Source organism: Chelonia mydas, chromosome 2 (assembly GCF_015237465.2).
Source record: "Chelonia mydas isolate rCheMyd1 chromosome 2, rCheMyd1.pri.v2, whole genome shotgun sequence".
NCBI lineage: Eukaryota > Metazoa > Chordata > Testudines > Cheloniidae > Chelonia > Chelonia mydas.
In genome coordinates this window covers 10176697-10191873 of record NC_057850.1, presented here as the reverse complement: position 1 = coordinate 10191873, position 15177 = coordinate 10176697, and the positions used below count along the sequence as shown (strand labels likewise).

The 15177-nt window shown below is 41.5% G+C and overlaps 1 protein-coding gene across 11 annotated transcripts in view; it reads right to left on the bottom strand.

The window, feature by feature from the left end:
• Positions 1 to 2934: 2934 nt before the first annotated feature.
• Positions 2935 to 15177, bottom strand: part of PTK2 (protein tyrosine kinase 2) — a 373208-nt gene continuing 360965 nt past the window's right edge. For all 11 annotated transcript variants that reach the window (XM_043539037.1, XM_043539034.1, XM_043539038.1 and 8 more), the window contains 3 exons: positions 13022 to 13177; positions 12213 to 12293; positions 2935 to 4216 (listed from right to left, as the gene is read on the bottom strand). In XM_043539037.1, coding sequence (XP_043394972.1) covers positions 4004 to 4216; positions 12213 to 12293; positions 13022 to 13177 — 450 coding nt within the window. In that variant the 3' untranslated portion in view covers positions 2935 to 4003. The remainder of the gene's footprint in view (positions 4217 to 12212; positions 12294 to 13021; positions 13178 to 15177) is intronic.

Below are 15177 nucleotides of genomic sequence, written 5' to 3'. Positions count from 1 at the left end.
CATTACTCTTTAAAATATACATGATACTAGGGATGCTAAACTGATGGTTCTCATCTTTGCTCTAATCACCCCCTTTTTTCAGTAGAACTGCACTAGGATGTTTAATCATTCAGCCAAGGCATTTTCAAGGAGCAGGAAAAAAAATCTGGCTTTAATCTTGCTTTTTTGATAATAGTACTGCACCTGGCCTTGTGTAGAAATTTACTTTATGGTGATGAAAGGCTGCTGCCTCTTTTTTTGAAAGCGATTGAAACTAAGACTTTGGTTTTGGCCAACAGAGGGTGAATGATAAAATTGTTGCAGTTAGACAAAAAAAGTCAATCTCCTTATACCTTAATCAGGTCCTGGACAGAGCCCATGTGAACTTTCACCTTATGTATGAATGAAGAGAAGGGCTACTATATACATCACACCCACATACAAGGGCTATATTCAACTCACATCTACACCAATGTTTTTATTTTTCATCATAAATAGATGTCAAAGGCTGAAGCTTAGGACAAAACACTGAGGGCTTACTATCCCCTAAGAAGCTTCTGTTTTATTCAATGTTTTGTACAGCCTAGTTAAGTTAAACCCTAACTTTGAACTAATAAATGTGACCCACACTTCTCTGTTAAGATGAAGTTGTATTGTGCCTCCTTCCCCCTTTCATTAAAGCTGGCAAGTTGGTTAAATTCTCTGAAAAGGAATTTATCGGAGTTAGTATACAATACTTAAAGCTAAGAACATTTTTTAGACCAATTCAAATTTCTGTACAAAACTCTGCTTCCTCTTGCAGAGGGTCAGGTAGCTACAATGGTTTTCTGTATCACAGAGAGCAACTTGAACTTTTATACAAAGTTACTCTGTAATTAATGCAATTTTGTGAACATCCAAACCCCTTAAAATCTTCACCTGTTGAATGAGTGGGGAGAACCCCTGTTCAACTGACTTGAATTTCACTTTGCAACCTCAATTCTTTAAGAAATCTACAGATTAGATCAGTGGTTCTTAAACTTTTGTATTGATGACCCCTTTCACACAGAAAATTTGAGTGCAACCCCCGGTATAAATTTAAAACTTTAAAAAAATATTATAAATGCTGGAGGCAAAGCGGGGTTTGGGATGGAGAGCTCACAACCCCCCATGTAATAACCTCATAACCCCAGTTTGAGAATCCCTGGATTAGATCATCATGTAGGAAGAAAGCCAAAATCCTTCCTTAAACACCAAGCAAGTGCTCTGAATACAAGGAAAAGTTCAAATAAATGTCCACAAACTGAACCAAAACTTTGAAGTTGCAGTTCAATAATGAATCTTTGCAGGTTAACTTCCAGAAATCCTAAAGAGCTCTCTGTCATAGAGTCCCCCTTCTGTTTTTCTTCAGTATCTTTGTTTTTTTTTAAAACAAACAACTGAAAGTAGCTCAAAAAAACTGGCTCATTTTTCACAGGAGCCCATCCATAATTCCTAAATCTTTCACTCAGAAATTCAATTGTATGAAAAGCAAAAGGTATTTTTAAAATAAAGTAATTAACAAGGTAAAACAATAGTGCAACTTTTAAAATTGAGACACAGCTCATTTATCCACAGCACATCCCATGTCCTACTTGTGTAAGTAGATACATCTGTGACTACCCCCTGGGGGGTAACTTGGGCCAGGAAGTTACCTCATTTAAAAAACACTGAATTCTGAAATACCAATTTTAGGTGAGATTCTGTGTTTTTTTAATTTGTCTTATTGTCTGTGTCCAGGAGTTTCAGATGAAGTCAGAAACCACAATGTATCTCTGACTAGTCCTGAGTTGTCAGCCCATCTTTCAGTTTATGCTCTGCACTCAATCCCACCACTCTCACAGTACTGGATTTCAATTTGTCTTGGGTTAAGCGCTGAGCTGCCTGAGCATATTAGCCTGAAGCAGCAAAGAAGTTGGACAAAGATCAGAGGAGTCATGAAATGCTCCCGCACACCATCTGTCAATGAAATAAGCAGAGTAGTTAGAACAAACCTACATTTCCATGGTATTTTGGTGTTCAAAATCTGTTGCTTTTCTCAATGCAGGCTCAATTCTTTTTTTCTTGACTGAATTCATGTCTATATAGCAGGAGAATGGTAACTTCCATGGACTATGTTAAGCGACAGCCACAGTTATAAATAAGTTGACAACTGAAGAAAGTATATCCTATTTTAAAATGTATTTGAATGGAAAAGCAATCAACCCATCCCTAGTTAAGGAGGAAGCTGAAATTTTCAGAAATAGCCCAATTTTCAACTTTATCTTCCTGACATTTCAGTTCTGAGAAGTTTTGGTTACACAAAATTAGAAATGCATAGTATTTTGATAATTTACATTAAGTTCACTTGTTTTTAATGATTTTGTAGGGTTCAAGTCCTAAATGGGTTGGCCTAGAAACTCCGCATAATTTCACTTGCTGAGATGTGCCTTAGGATGGTTTTTTGTTTTTGTGGTGTTAGTGGGAAGATTTTAGCATATATAAAACAACTAGGGGTTCCTTAAAGCCAGCATATCAAAAGATGGGAATGCTGAGGAATGGGCTCTGAGGGGAGAAAATGGTTGCGCATCCATGCTACCAGGACAGGAACCTGTGAAGAACTGGGAAACTGAAGGATTATATATTGCTGGAAAACTTTATTTGCCTTAGTTTAAGCTATCTGTTGCCTTTTTTTGGGAACTAGGTTGTAGGAATGAATTTTTTCCTCCCTGAACATTAGGTTTGGGTGGAGAAATGCTCTGCAGAGTTGTGTGTACCTTAACATGGAAGGATTTATCATAAGGTCAATTTTTTGGCCTTCCTCTCAACAGTGCCCTTCTGTTTTTTTAAGTCTACATAAACTGCTGAAATTTAGGATTGATGAAAAAAGCAAGGTCAGAAAACTCCTCCAAAACGCTTTGTGCTCTGCAGCATAGGAAGAAATGTTACAGCCAGGACTTCACTGGTAACACCTTTTTAATAGGTCAAAGTAACTGTACAGTTCATTATATTCTTCCTGAGAATAATTTATAACCCCCATCAAACAAAAGGGAGCATGGTGGTTTTTATTTAACAGAACAGATGGTGTAACTGGAAAAAAAATCAAAGAAAACATTCACACTGCTCTGCTGTAACTCCTCCCAGGCAAGATAGACTCAAAGATGGGTTAGTTAACTACAGTGGGTTTAAAATATTCAACATGGCTTTAATCTTTCTGTATAAATTATATAAAAATGGGGAACACATATGGTTACAGAACTTCTCTTCTAAATGCGGCTCTGAGTTGCTCTGGTACAAAGCAGCTTTTTGCTTCCAAGGAAAATAACATTGCTACAAAAAACTGGCAAGTTATTCTGGTGAAAAGACATACAAGAGTTTTCAGTTGTGTTCTACAGCTAGTTTCCAAACAAATGTTTCACACATCCACATGAAAGTAAAAGGCAGAAAGATGAAGAGGGCTTTAGTTTCTTTTGAAATGACTGAAGTCTTGAAAATATAGCTTTTTTATTTTCTTTCTCTGTAAATCGTGATTAGCATATTGCGACGTAAGTGTTCTAATAAAAAATTCCAGTCTGGATAGCTCGCATACTGTGGGCAAGAATTCTCAGCCCTGAGGTTTCCCAGAATTCTTCACTTCACAATATTTTTCTCCAATCTGCAGCTCGGACAGTCCTGGCTCTGAGATTGTAACCCCTTGGAAATTTTAGGTAACACACATCCTATGTGATGATGTAAAATGTAATTGTCTTCCCCAGTCACAATTCCCAAGGGCTTCTGTACAAACTTCATTCTGCGATAATGCCACATTTTGAATCCCAGACCATCTTGGCTTTATGGTAAAAACTTGGTTAAACTTTTATAATGAGAGAGAGAGAAAACCAACAGCTGTCAATCAGGTCTGATGAAGCAGGAGTCACTGGAAATCCAGGACTATGCAGGTTAATCCTCACCGCTGGTGGAAGGCTAGATAACATCCTTACATGAGCAATATTCCTAAAAAGAACGACAAAAAATTCTTCCTCAGTGTTTAATGGGGTCTGGACTGACCAATCATTTTCAGTCTGGCTTGATCAATAACATCCAGCAAGTTTTTGGCATCCACAGCCAGAGCATGAGCAGCTGTGAGCATTTGCTTTTTGTATTCCTGCTGCAGGCTAGTCATGACGTATTGCTGTGCCAATTTCATCTTGTTAATCAGTTCAGCCAAGTCAGAGTTCAACAGCTTCTGTGCCATCTCAATCTGGAAAGATACAAGATTCAGTCAGGCCCTGCAGGCAGCATTTCAGAGGAGGCAAATAAATCTGGGGTATCACACTCACGATGAAGTGAGCTGTAGCTCACGAAAGCTTATGCTCAAATAAATTGGTTAGTCTCTAAGGTGCCACAAGTACTCCTTTTCTTTTTGCGAATACAGACTGACACGGCTGCTACTCTGGAACACTCAAGATGGAATTCCTAACCATGCAGCGTACTCCCCCTAAGGGAGTGCTCCTTCTTTGCTGGTGAAACCTATACTTTAGATACCATGTTGTGGCCTCCATCTCTGTAGCCAACACACTGGATGGGGCAGGGTAGTAGTAGTTGTGCGGACTCCAGCAGCTAATGGGCTTTGTCCACGACAAACTAGACCAAGAATTCGCTCTTCCAGGCCACTGGACAGCCATCTAGTGTTAATAACTAGAGGACACTATTCACCAGTGCTGAATTTGAACCTCTGTCCTAGACAGTGGTGCTGGAACAATTTTCATAGTGCTGGTGCTGAAGATGGAAACCACGTATTTGGGTCGTTATTACTACTTCAAGCCATGAGCTGCGGCAGCACCCCTAGTTCCAGCACCTATGGTCACAGACATCAGATTCCTAAATCTGTTTCCAGGTTCCTAAATCATCCTCTCAGGCCTTTTTCTTAAAATTATCTTAACACTGATTATCTAAGCAACAATAAAATACAATAAATACGAAGGTTTAAGCTACAGATATTTTAACAAACCACACAGCAGGTGAAGTAACCATTTGGAAGGGGAGAGTCACTCAGCATCTCTCATACTCTGAGAATCATATTCTTCTAGCATTCTCATTGACCCCCTGTTCATTCAGATTTTGCAGGCACAGACACAATGACCTGGGAAAAAATTTAATCCTGACTTACTTGTGCTCTTGTAGAATGAGCCCTCACTCCATGAGGGGGAGGAATGTTAGCTTATAGCAGAGTAAGATACAGCGCGAGATCTATTTAGAGATTCTCTGAGAAGATATATCTTGACTTTGAACTCTTTCCGCTACAGCTATAAACAGTCTGGGAGATTTTCTGATTGTTTTTGTCCTTTGCAGGCAAAAGGGTAAGGCTTGTCGCGTGTTGGGGGAATGACATCCACTTTCTTTTTCAGATGCATGTGGTTTTGGAAAAAAACACAGGTAAGTGAATTGACTGCTCGTGTGCAACTTTGAAACTACTTTGTGGATGAACTTAGGATGTAAATGCTATGACTTTGTTTCTATGGAATATGGTGTAAGGTGGATTGTCATCAGTACTCTGAGAGAGACACCTTCCAGGCTGAGGTGATGGCTACCAGGAACAGAACTTTCAAGGACAGAAGAGACATGGATTCTGCCTTTCTCCTGTGTCAGGAGATTGGAAAAGGACTGAATTTTGATCGGCGACTGAGAGGACATGTGTAGGGGACTCAGGAACTAGAACTGTCTGGGTAAGTTGGGGATGATGAGAATGACTCATTTAAGAAGGAGAGCATAATAGATTCATAGATATTAAGGTCAGAAGGGATCATTATGATCATCTAGTCCGATCTCCTGCACAACGCAGGCCACAGAATCTCACCCACCCACTCCTACGAAAAACCTCTCACCTATGTCTGAGCTACTGAAGTCCTCAAATCGTGGTTTAAAGACTTCAAGGAGCAGAGAATCCTCCAGCAAGTGACCCGTGCCCCATTCTACAGAGGAAGGTGAAAAACCTCCAGGGCCTCTTCCAATCTGCCCTGGAGGAAAATTCCTTCCCGACCCCAAATATGGCGATCAGCTAAACCCTGAGCATATGGGCAAGATTCACCAGCCAGATACCCAGGAAAGAATTTTCTGTAGTAACTCAGATCCCACCCCACCTAACATCCTATCATAGGCCATTGGGCCTATTTACCATGAATATTTAAAGATCAATTAATTGCCAAAATCATGTTATCCCATCATACCATCTCCTCCATAAATTTATCGAGTCTAATCTTAAAGCCAGATAGGTCTTTTGCCCCCACTGCTTCCCTTCGAAGGCTATTCCAAAACTTCACTCCTCTGATGGTTAGAAACCTTCATCTAATTTCAAGTCTAAACTTCCCGATGACCAGTTTATAGCCATTTGTTCTTGTGTCCACATTGGTACTGAGCTTAAATAATTCCTCTCCCTCCATGGTATTTATCCCTCTGATATATTTATAGAGAGCAATCATATCTTCCCTCAACCTTCTTTTGGTTAGGCTAAACAAGCCAAGCTCCTTGAGTCTCCTTTCATAAGACAGGTTTTCCATTCCTCGGATCATCCTAGTAGCCCTTCTCTGTACCTGTTCCAGTTTGAATTCATCCTTCTTAAACATGGGAGACCAGAACTGCACACAGTATTCCAGGTGAGGTCTCACCAGTGCCTTGTATAACGGAACTAACACCTCCTTATCTCTACTGGAAATACCTTGCCTGATGCATCCCAAGACTGCATTAGCTTTTTTCACAGCCATATCACATTGGCGGCTCATAGTCATCCTATGATCAACCAATACTCCAAGGTCCTCCTCCTCCTCCGTTACTTCTAATTGATGCGTCCCCAGCTTATAACTAAAATTCTTGTTATTAATCCCTAAATGCATAACCTTACACTTCTCACTATTAAATTTCATCCTATTACTATTACGCCAGTTTACAAGGTCATCCAAATCTTCCTGTATGATATTCCAGTCTCTCTCTAAATTGGCAATACTTCCCATCTTTGTATCATCCGCAAACTTTATTAGCACACTCCCACTTTTTGTGCCGAGGTCAGTAATAAAAAGATTAAATCAGATTGGTCCCAAAACTGATCCCTGAGGAATCCACTGGTAACCTCCCTCCAGCCTGACAGTTCACCTTTCAGTAGGACCCGCTGTAGTCTCCCTGTTAACCAATTCCTTATCCACCTTTCAATTTTCATATTGATCCCCATCTTTTCCAATTTAACTAATAATTCCCCATGTGGCACCGTATCAAATGCCTTACTGAAATCTAGGTAAATTAGATCCACTGCGTTTCCTTTGTCTAAAAAATCTGTTACTTTCTCAAAGAAGGAGATCAGGTTGGTTTGGCAGGATCTACCTTTTGTAAAACCATGTTGTATTTTGTCCCATTTACCATTGACCTCAATGTCCTTAACTACTTTCTCCTTCAAAATTTTTTCTAAGACCTTGCATACTACAGATGTCAAACTAACAGGCCTGTAGTTTCCCGGATCACTTTTTTTCCCTTTCTTAAAAATAGGAACTATGTTAGCAATTCTCCAATCATACGGTACAACCCCTGAGTTTACAGATTCATTAAAAATTCTTGCTAATAGGCTTGCAATTTCATGTGCCAATTCCTTTAATATTCTTGGATGAAGATTATCTGGGCCCCGCGATTTAGTCCCATTAAGCTGTTCAAGTTTCGCTTCTACCTCAGATATGGTAATATCTACCTCCATATCCTCATTCCCATTTGTCATGCTACCATTATCCCTAAGATCCTCTTTAGCCTTATTAAAGACTGAGGCAAAGTATTTGTTTAGATATTGGGCCATGCCTAGATTATCCTTGACCTCCATTCCAGCCTCAGTGTTTAGCGGTCCCACTTCTTCTTTCTTTGTTTTCTTCTTATTTTTATGGCTATAGAACCTTTTACTATTGGTTTTAATTCCCTTTGCAAGGTCCAACTCTACTTGACTTTTAGCTTTTCTCACTGTCTCCCTACATGTTCTGACCTCAATAAGGTAGCTTTCCTTGCTGTTCCCTCCCATCTTCCACTCCCTGTACGCTTTCTGGTTTTTCTTAATCACCTCTCTGAGATGCTTGCTCATCCAGCTTGGTCTACAACTCCTATGAATTTTTTCCCCTTTCTTGGGATGCAGGCTTCCGAGAGTGAAGACCTAGGGCTCTTTTGGAGCAGTATATGTTGCATTTTCTGTTTGTTTGAGAGGCGAACAGGTCCCTTGTATTAGTTCCCCTAGAGGAAAAATACTGTCTGCCATGGAGTTGTGTCACACCCACATGTGATCGATGGTGAAGTGTCTGCTGAGGGAGTCAACTAGCACATTCTGATCCCCTGGAAGGTAATTTGCAGACACAGTGATTTGATTGTTGATGCACCAATTCCATAGGGTGACACTGAGTTGATCTTTACACTAAGCCAGGGAGCTCCTCACTTGTAGAGGAACTGTCACCTGCCTGTCCAAGGTGTGTCTGACTGAAGAATAGGTTGTTCTGAGCCAACCTTGAATGCAGCGAAGGCATAGCGTTGTGTGGTCGGTCATCTAAGTGCAAGCTGCCGTGTGTCCCAGAAGCTGAAGACCATTCCTTATAGCAGTCCAAGGACTCCCCTGAATTGTCCATACCAATCTGACAAAGTTGCGAACATATCTAAGAGACGGAAGACCCTCAGTCAATGATTCTAAAGAAGCCCCTATAAACTGAATCTTCTTTAGGGGGTTAATATGGATTTCCTTATATTGAGCTGAAGACCCGACTCTTGGAAAAGAGCAAGGGCTGTCTGGGTAGAAGACAGAACTGCTTTGTAAGAATGGCCCTTGAGTAGCCAGTCGTCAAGGTACAGGAAGACTAGGATGTCCTCCTGTTGGAGGTAAGCAGCCGCTATTGCCAGGGCTTTGGAGAACAACCTTGGGGCACAGGATAAACTGAAATGAAATACTCTGTATTGGAAATGATCCTGACCTACAGTGAATTGTAGATATTTCCTGTGGGAAGGGCGCGTATTGTTATATGGAAATAGGCATCTTGTAGGTCGAGGGCCGAAAACCAATCCCCCTTCTCCAGTGAAGGAAATATAGCTGCCAGAGTCACCATACTGAACTTCTGAGGCTTTACAAACTTGTTTGGATGTCTTAGATTTAAGATCAGCTTCCACCCTCCATCCTTCTTTGGTCTGAGGAAATACTTCAAGTAAAACCTCTTGACCCTGTGAGGGGGAGGGACTGGCTCTATTGCTACTAACAGAAGAAGACAGTTCATCTCCTGTCTTAATATAAACCCCATGAGGAATTGAAGAGAGGCAGTGCTGTAAAATGGACAGTATAGCTTGATGTTATGACTTCTGTGACCCACTTATCTGTAGTAGCACATCTCCAGGAATGCTGGAAATAGGAAATGTGGTCCCTAAAGGGAGCGTGGTGGGCAAATTGGTGCAGCTGTAAAACCAGACGCATCTGAACCCTCGACTGGCCCATCAAAATTGCTGCTTCGAACTTTGTTGTGTGGTTGTGGAGGGTCAGTGGGCACCCCTCTTTCTCTGAAACTTATGTATTTTCCTGTGGAGTTTGGTGGATCTATGGAATCCAGAGAACTGAGCAGGATGCAGCCTCTGGGCAGTTCGTGACCTAAATGGTCCCATATTTGTAGGTGTATATATGCCCAAGGAACGTAAAGTGGCTCTAGCATCCTTCAGTGTATGGAAGGACTCATCTGTGGTCTCCAAGAAAAGCTTATGACCAATGAAGGGGAAGTCTTCAATGGTGTTCTGTACTTCTTCCTGAAATCCCAAAAGCTGGAGCCATGATGGCCTGTGCATAAGTACTGTTGTGGAGATGGATCTGGCAGCAGTGTCCAAAACATCCAGGTATGCTTGAACAAAGGTCCTGGCCAATAATTGGCCATCTGAAATGAAGGACTGGAATTGCTCTCTATGTGCCTATGTCAGGTGTTCAATAAAGACCATCAATCTATTCTACTCTGTGAAACTGTATTTGGCATCTGATAGTTTGCAATCCTGAATTGCAGAGTTGCTGATGAACAGGACTTCCGTCCAAATAAATCCAGTCTCTTTTGGTCCTTGTCATGTGGAGCAGACCTGGAGAAGCGTTGCCTGCCCTGCTTGTTTACTGCATCCACTACTAGAGAGTTAGGTGGAGGGTGGGAGAATAAGAAATCAGAGTCCTTAGGGGGAACATAATACTTATCTGCCCTTTTACACGTTGGTGGAATAGTAGCAGTTGTTTGCTACACAGCCTTTGCTGGATCCAAAAGAGCTTTGCTGATGGGTAATGCCGCCCTGGAGTGTGCTCCTGATTGTGGGATATCCAACAGCTTGAGTCGTGAATCCCTGACCTCTTCGAGTGGAATTTGAAGAATGTCAACTATCCTCTTTATAAGATCTTGAACTTGCTGAAAATCACCAGCCATGGAAGGTGGTGTAGGCACAACAGCTTCATCTGGAGACAAGGATGAGATCGGCATTTGATTGGTGGCCTCTTTATCCACCCTGGCCTCCTGTTCCTCAAATGTCTCCTCCTGTGTGGTTGGGGAGGAGAAGACTGAGCAACCCTAGTCTCCCTTTGAGACAGTACTGGTGGTCTGGAGAATTGTTGTTGGTAAGAAGTCCAGGGATCCCAGTATCGCCACCAGAGAGGGAGCCCATACAGGAGTGGGGGTGGCATGCAGAGTTGGTTCCATCACCTTTGATGGCAGTTGCGATCTTCCCTGTGACTGTCAAAGAATGAGTTCTTGATAGGATATGTTGGGGAACACTAGACTGAAAGAAGAGACCAACTGGAAGTCCCCTAAATGCTCCTCAACATCGTTCAGTGGAGGAGCCCACGTAGAAAGGGGTGGAGAGTCCTGCAGTTCTGAGGGATGGTATCAGTCTTGAGACTGTGGTCTTGGTACCAAAAGATGCTTGATACCCATGTGGAGTGGGGATTCTGGCACATCCATTATGGACAGGTCTCTCACATATCTACACTCTTGCAGTATTGAGTAGGGACTTGGTACTGACATGGTAGCCAAAGATGATGGTACCATGAATGGCAGGTGTACTGATGTAGGTGGCAATGGAGTTTGGCAGTGTTGCTTGCTCAGTACCGATGGTGCTGAATGGACAGGTGCCAACAGTGGGACTGAGTCTGACAGTACCAGATCACGGTGCTTATGCTTGCCCTCCTTGTCCCTGGATAGAGGGTACAGAAGCCCTTTTGGAGCCATGTCTCTCTCTCAAGCTCCAGGGCTTTCCAGCTCTGCTGGCCTCGGAGGAGGAGTTCTTCAAGTCAACAGTACCAAGCCAAGAGGTCGAAGCTTTGAAAGCTATAGATTTTACATGGGATTTGGGTTTTTTTGGAGTAGGCTCCTTCAGATGAGAGTCCATACGTCTCTTTTTGGAAGCCCTCTAAGAAGCCCCCAATGACCTCCTGTTCTTAGGAGAAGCCTGTGCCAAGGTCACTGGATCTGTGCAGAGACATATGTACATGGGGCAGGTCCCCTAACCTGATTCAGATGCTGATCAAAGTGAGTGCTCCATCAACAACAATCTGAGCTTAATCTCTCTGTTCTTCCTTGTCCTTGACTTGAGAGCTGGCAGAAATTGCACTTTTGGGAGACATGGGACTCCCCCAATCAACCATAGCTCACAGATATGGCCTCTCGGCATGAGAGGGACCGTCTGAAGCCTAGCAACCCAGTCATTCCCTGCCAAGATGACAAGGCTCTCCAAGGAAAAAAGAGAGGAGAAGAAAAACCAAAGTATCCTCTCACTACTAACACTTACTAAGTAATTATAACTACTATTAACAACCATATTAACAAAACTTAACGAACATCTATAAGAAGAATATGAAATAGCCGAGGCACGCTCAAGGTGAGCACGTTCGAGCTCTGTCTCAGGCCAAGGCAGCAGAGACAGAGCTGAGGGTGGTTTGCCCACACATCCCTATATAGCCTTGGTGTCCTGCATGAGGAGGCATAGGGCACAAGTGTAGGCCAAACAGGCACTGTTAGCAGAAAAATTTCCAATTTAGGGCTCAAGGCACATGTGCATCTGAAATGGAGCACTCATGAGAACACTACTTGAAGAAGAAATGTGTCAGTATGTGAATAAATTAAAAGGATCTAGTATTTTAATATTTATAAAAGCTCATGATACAATACATGTCCCGATAATTATCCTAGTTGAAAATGACTTGGCACTTAATATACTGAATCGTATATGAGCATATCCTTACATACCTCTCGGTGAGTGCTTGCAGGGAGCACTGGAATGGTCTCATCTACTGTTGCCAGTAAAGTTCGTAGTGCCAAACCAACTTCCTAATAAATTAAAAAAAAAAAAAAAAAAAAAAAATCAAAAAATCAAAGTGACATTATAACAGGACAGAGTGCAGCACAACAATATACCAATACTTTCCGATTCGATTATGCCCTTTCAGCACTATTTTATTTCTTTCATCTGAGGTATGTCATTTATGCCCATGGATACAATTACATCTCTTAACCAAACACCTACTACATCTTTAAAAATTATTGTGGATGTCAAAGGATTTCGGTTGAGAATTTCAAAAGCTCTCAGTATTGGCCTAACTGCTTTGACCACTGACCAAAATGAGAGCAGAGCAATGCTGCTAAGCAGTTTTGAAAATTCCACCCTGAATTTTTTGCTTTCATAAAATGGAAAAATGACTTAACCAGAGAAAACACATATACACGGCAAACTGACAGTGGCTGAAGTTTGTCAAAAGGTTGATTTAAAAAAAAATCCACATTTCTTTGTAAAAAGTAAAGAAATTGCTGCAGACCACATTCAATTCTTCATGATCATAGACAGTCTTGCGTCGACTACTGATGGTAATGATTTTTCAATATCCTTCAAAGCACCCCTGTCCTGATAATGAAAATAATACATGCACAGATTCAGACAGGTGTGTTTCTGCTCACAAGCTTTCCAGTGTTACGCAGTTGTTCTATTTTATGCACTGACAACTACGGTGCCAGTCAGGACAGAAATAAAAGAATGATTGAAGAAAATGGCATCTTCTTACCTTCACCATGGGCACATACTCCTCTGGAGGGGCAGGCTGGATTTTACTGGACATTTCTATTACAGCTTTCACCAGTCCAGTTACATTCTCATACACCTTGTCATTGGAACGATCCAAGTTGGCAGTGGGGGGAGGGCTGATTTCCTGTGGCTGAAGCTAAGAGCAAAAAAAGATGCTGTTTTTCCTCTCTTTCCCCAAGAGATGGTGCTAGATTACTTCACAAAGTCAACAGAACTCCAGGATGTAGTTTGCAGATTTAAGAAAGATTCTTCCCTCCACACCCCCTGAAAATGTACCCAAGGTTCTTTTTGATTAAGCATTGCTGTCAAATCTGAAGGTATTTAAGTCTAATTATTTTTCGACTGAGTTTGGTTAGTGAAATGAAGTTGAAGGAATTTTACACCATGAATTCTTTGAAGAGCTCCCCTTATGACTTGCTAAACAGAACAAGCAGCATTGAGAGAATCTGGGAATGAGAAGTACCGAAAAATATTTACAGCATGTTTAAAATTCCTTAGAGGTTCTCAACTGCAGAGATTGTTCCCTCTGAAATTTTGCAAGAATTCACCTTCAAGGCAGGAATGAATTTCATGGTGCAAGTTTTAGGGAGCAAATTGTTCAACCTGACCACTTGGTTTTCAGACCCCTCATTTTCTCAGCAAAAACTTAGATCATATTTATTTTGATATAGGAACTGGTAATTCACACATTTACCTGCATGGTCAAAAATACAGTTTTTCCTGAAAGATAAAGAACTTGACTCTTCACTGCCTTGCACCTCATGAAGTCATTTACACCTGTGCAAATAGATGGGGCACACTGCCAAATCATAATTCTTTGCTTTACACCCACTTTTTACTTAGTCTGCCTGGGTGCAAATAATAACACAAAGCTCAAGACAATGGAGTATCAGAGCCCAAATTTTCAGACAACTGTTTCGATCCCTATGTCAATGATAAGTTGTTAGCAACATATGCAGCAGCAAAGAGGAAGAGTACTGCAGTGTATATTACCAAACATTTTGTTAGTGGAATCCACATGGAACATTAAGGAAAATGAAAATTTATTTATTTTACATGCTCAGGATTAAAGCACTGCCAATGCAGCTAAGACTCAACCATTTTAAATATTTTCTCTCTGGTAGATCAGAGAAATACCAGGCTATATCCTGCAATCCTTAACTCAAGCAAAACTCCCATAGATCCCCAGCTAGGCTAAAGCAGAATCTAAGCAAGACTGAGGTGATCCTGATAGGAAGAAGAACAGACTTCGAAATACTTGGCTCCTCTGTAAAAACCCCCACTCTCAACAGCATCTGCCCTTAGATTGTAAAGCTACTGCACATCCTTGAAGTTTTTTTAGATACCTCAATGGTACTGGATGACCAGTGCCATTTTGTAGCAAAAAACGTCCACTTCCATCTGCAACTGAGTAGTATTCTGCTCTGTTGGACAGAGACCTGGTCACAGGGATCCAAGCATTTGAGCCTTCCAGGTTTGATTATGACAACCCACTATATCTAGGAATGAAGCCACAGACCCTGAAAAAGCTCTAACTGGTATAAAACAGAGCACTCCATCAAGTGTATCAACACAGCTCATTGTGGACACATTACCCCAGAGCTCTGCTCTCTACACAGGCTCTCCAGGGAATAGAGTCCCGTTCAATGGTTCTATCCTGCTATTCGAAGCCCTCCATGAAACTGACCCCAGCTACCTAGATTGCCACTCCTTCTGTAACCATGGCAGCTTGATTCCACAGGAAGCATGAGGCTCATGACAGTAGGAGGAGGAGGACCGTTCATAGGAGCTGGGCTCACACTAGGGACCTTAGTCCCTGAAAAGAAAAACAACTATGGCCCTCACCACTTCCAAAGTAAAATGCAAAACTCATTTCCTTGCTTAGCTTTCCCTCAATAAATTCTCATGCCCAATCACACATAAATGTAAAAAAGCAAACAAAAAGCTATTTAAGCTTAAGTCTACAGAGTGGAAAGAAAAAAAAACCAAACCCTAATTTGTATTTTTAAATACCTGGGAAGCACTCACATACTACAGTGATGAGGCCATAGAAATGCCTAGGCACTTTGCCTGAGTAAGGAATCCAGGATTTAGCACAGAGTAATCCAGTTTTGTTGCATTCCGCTACGTAGGTGC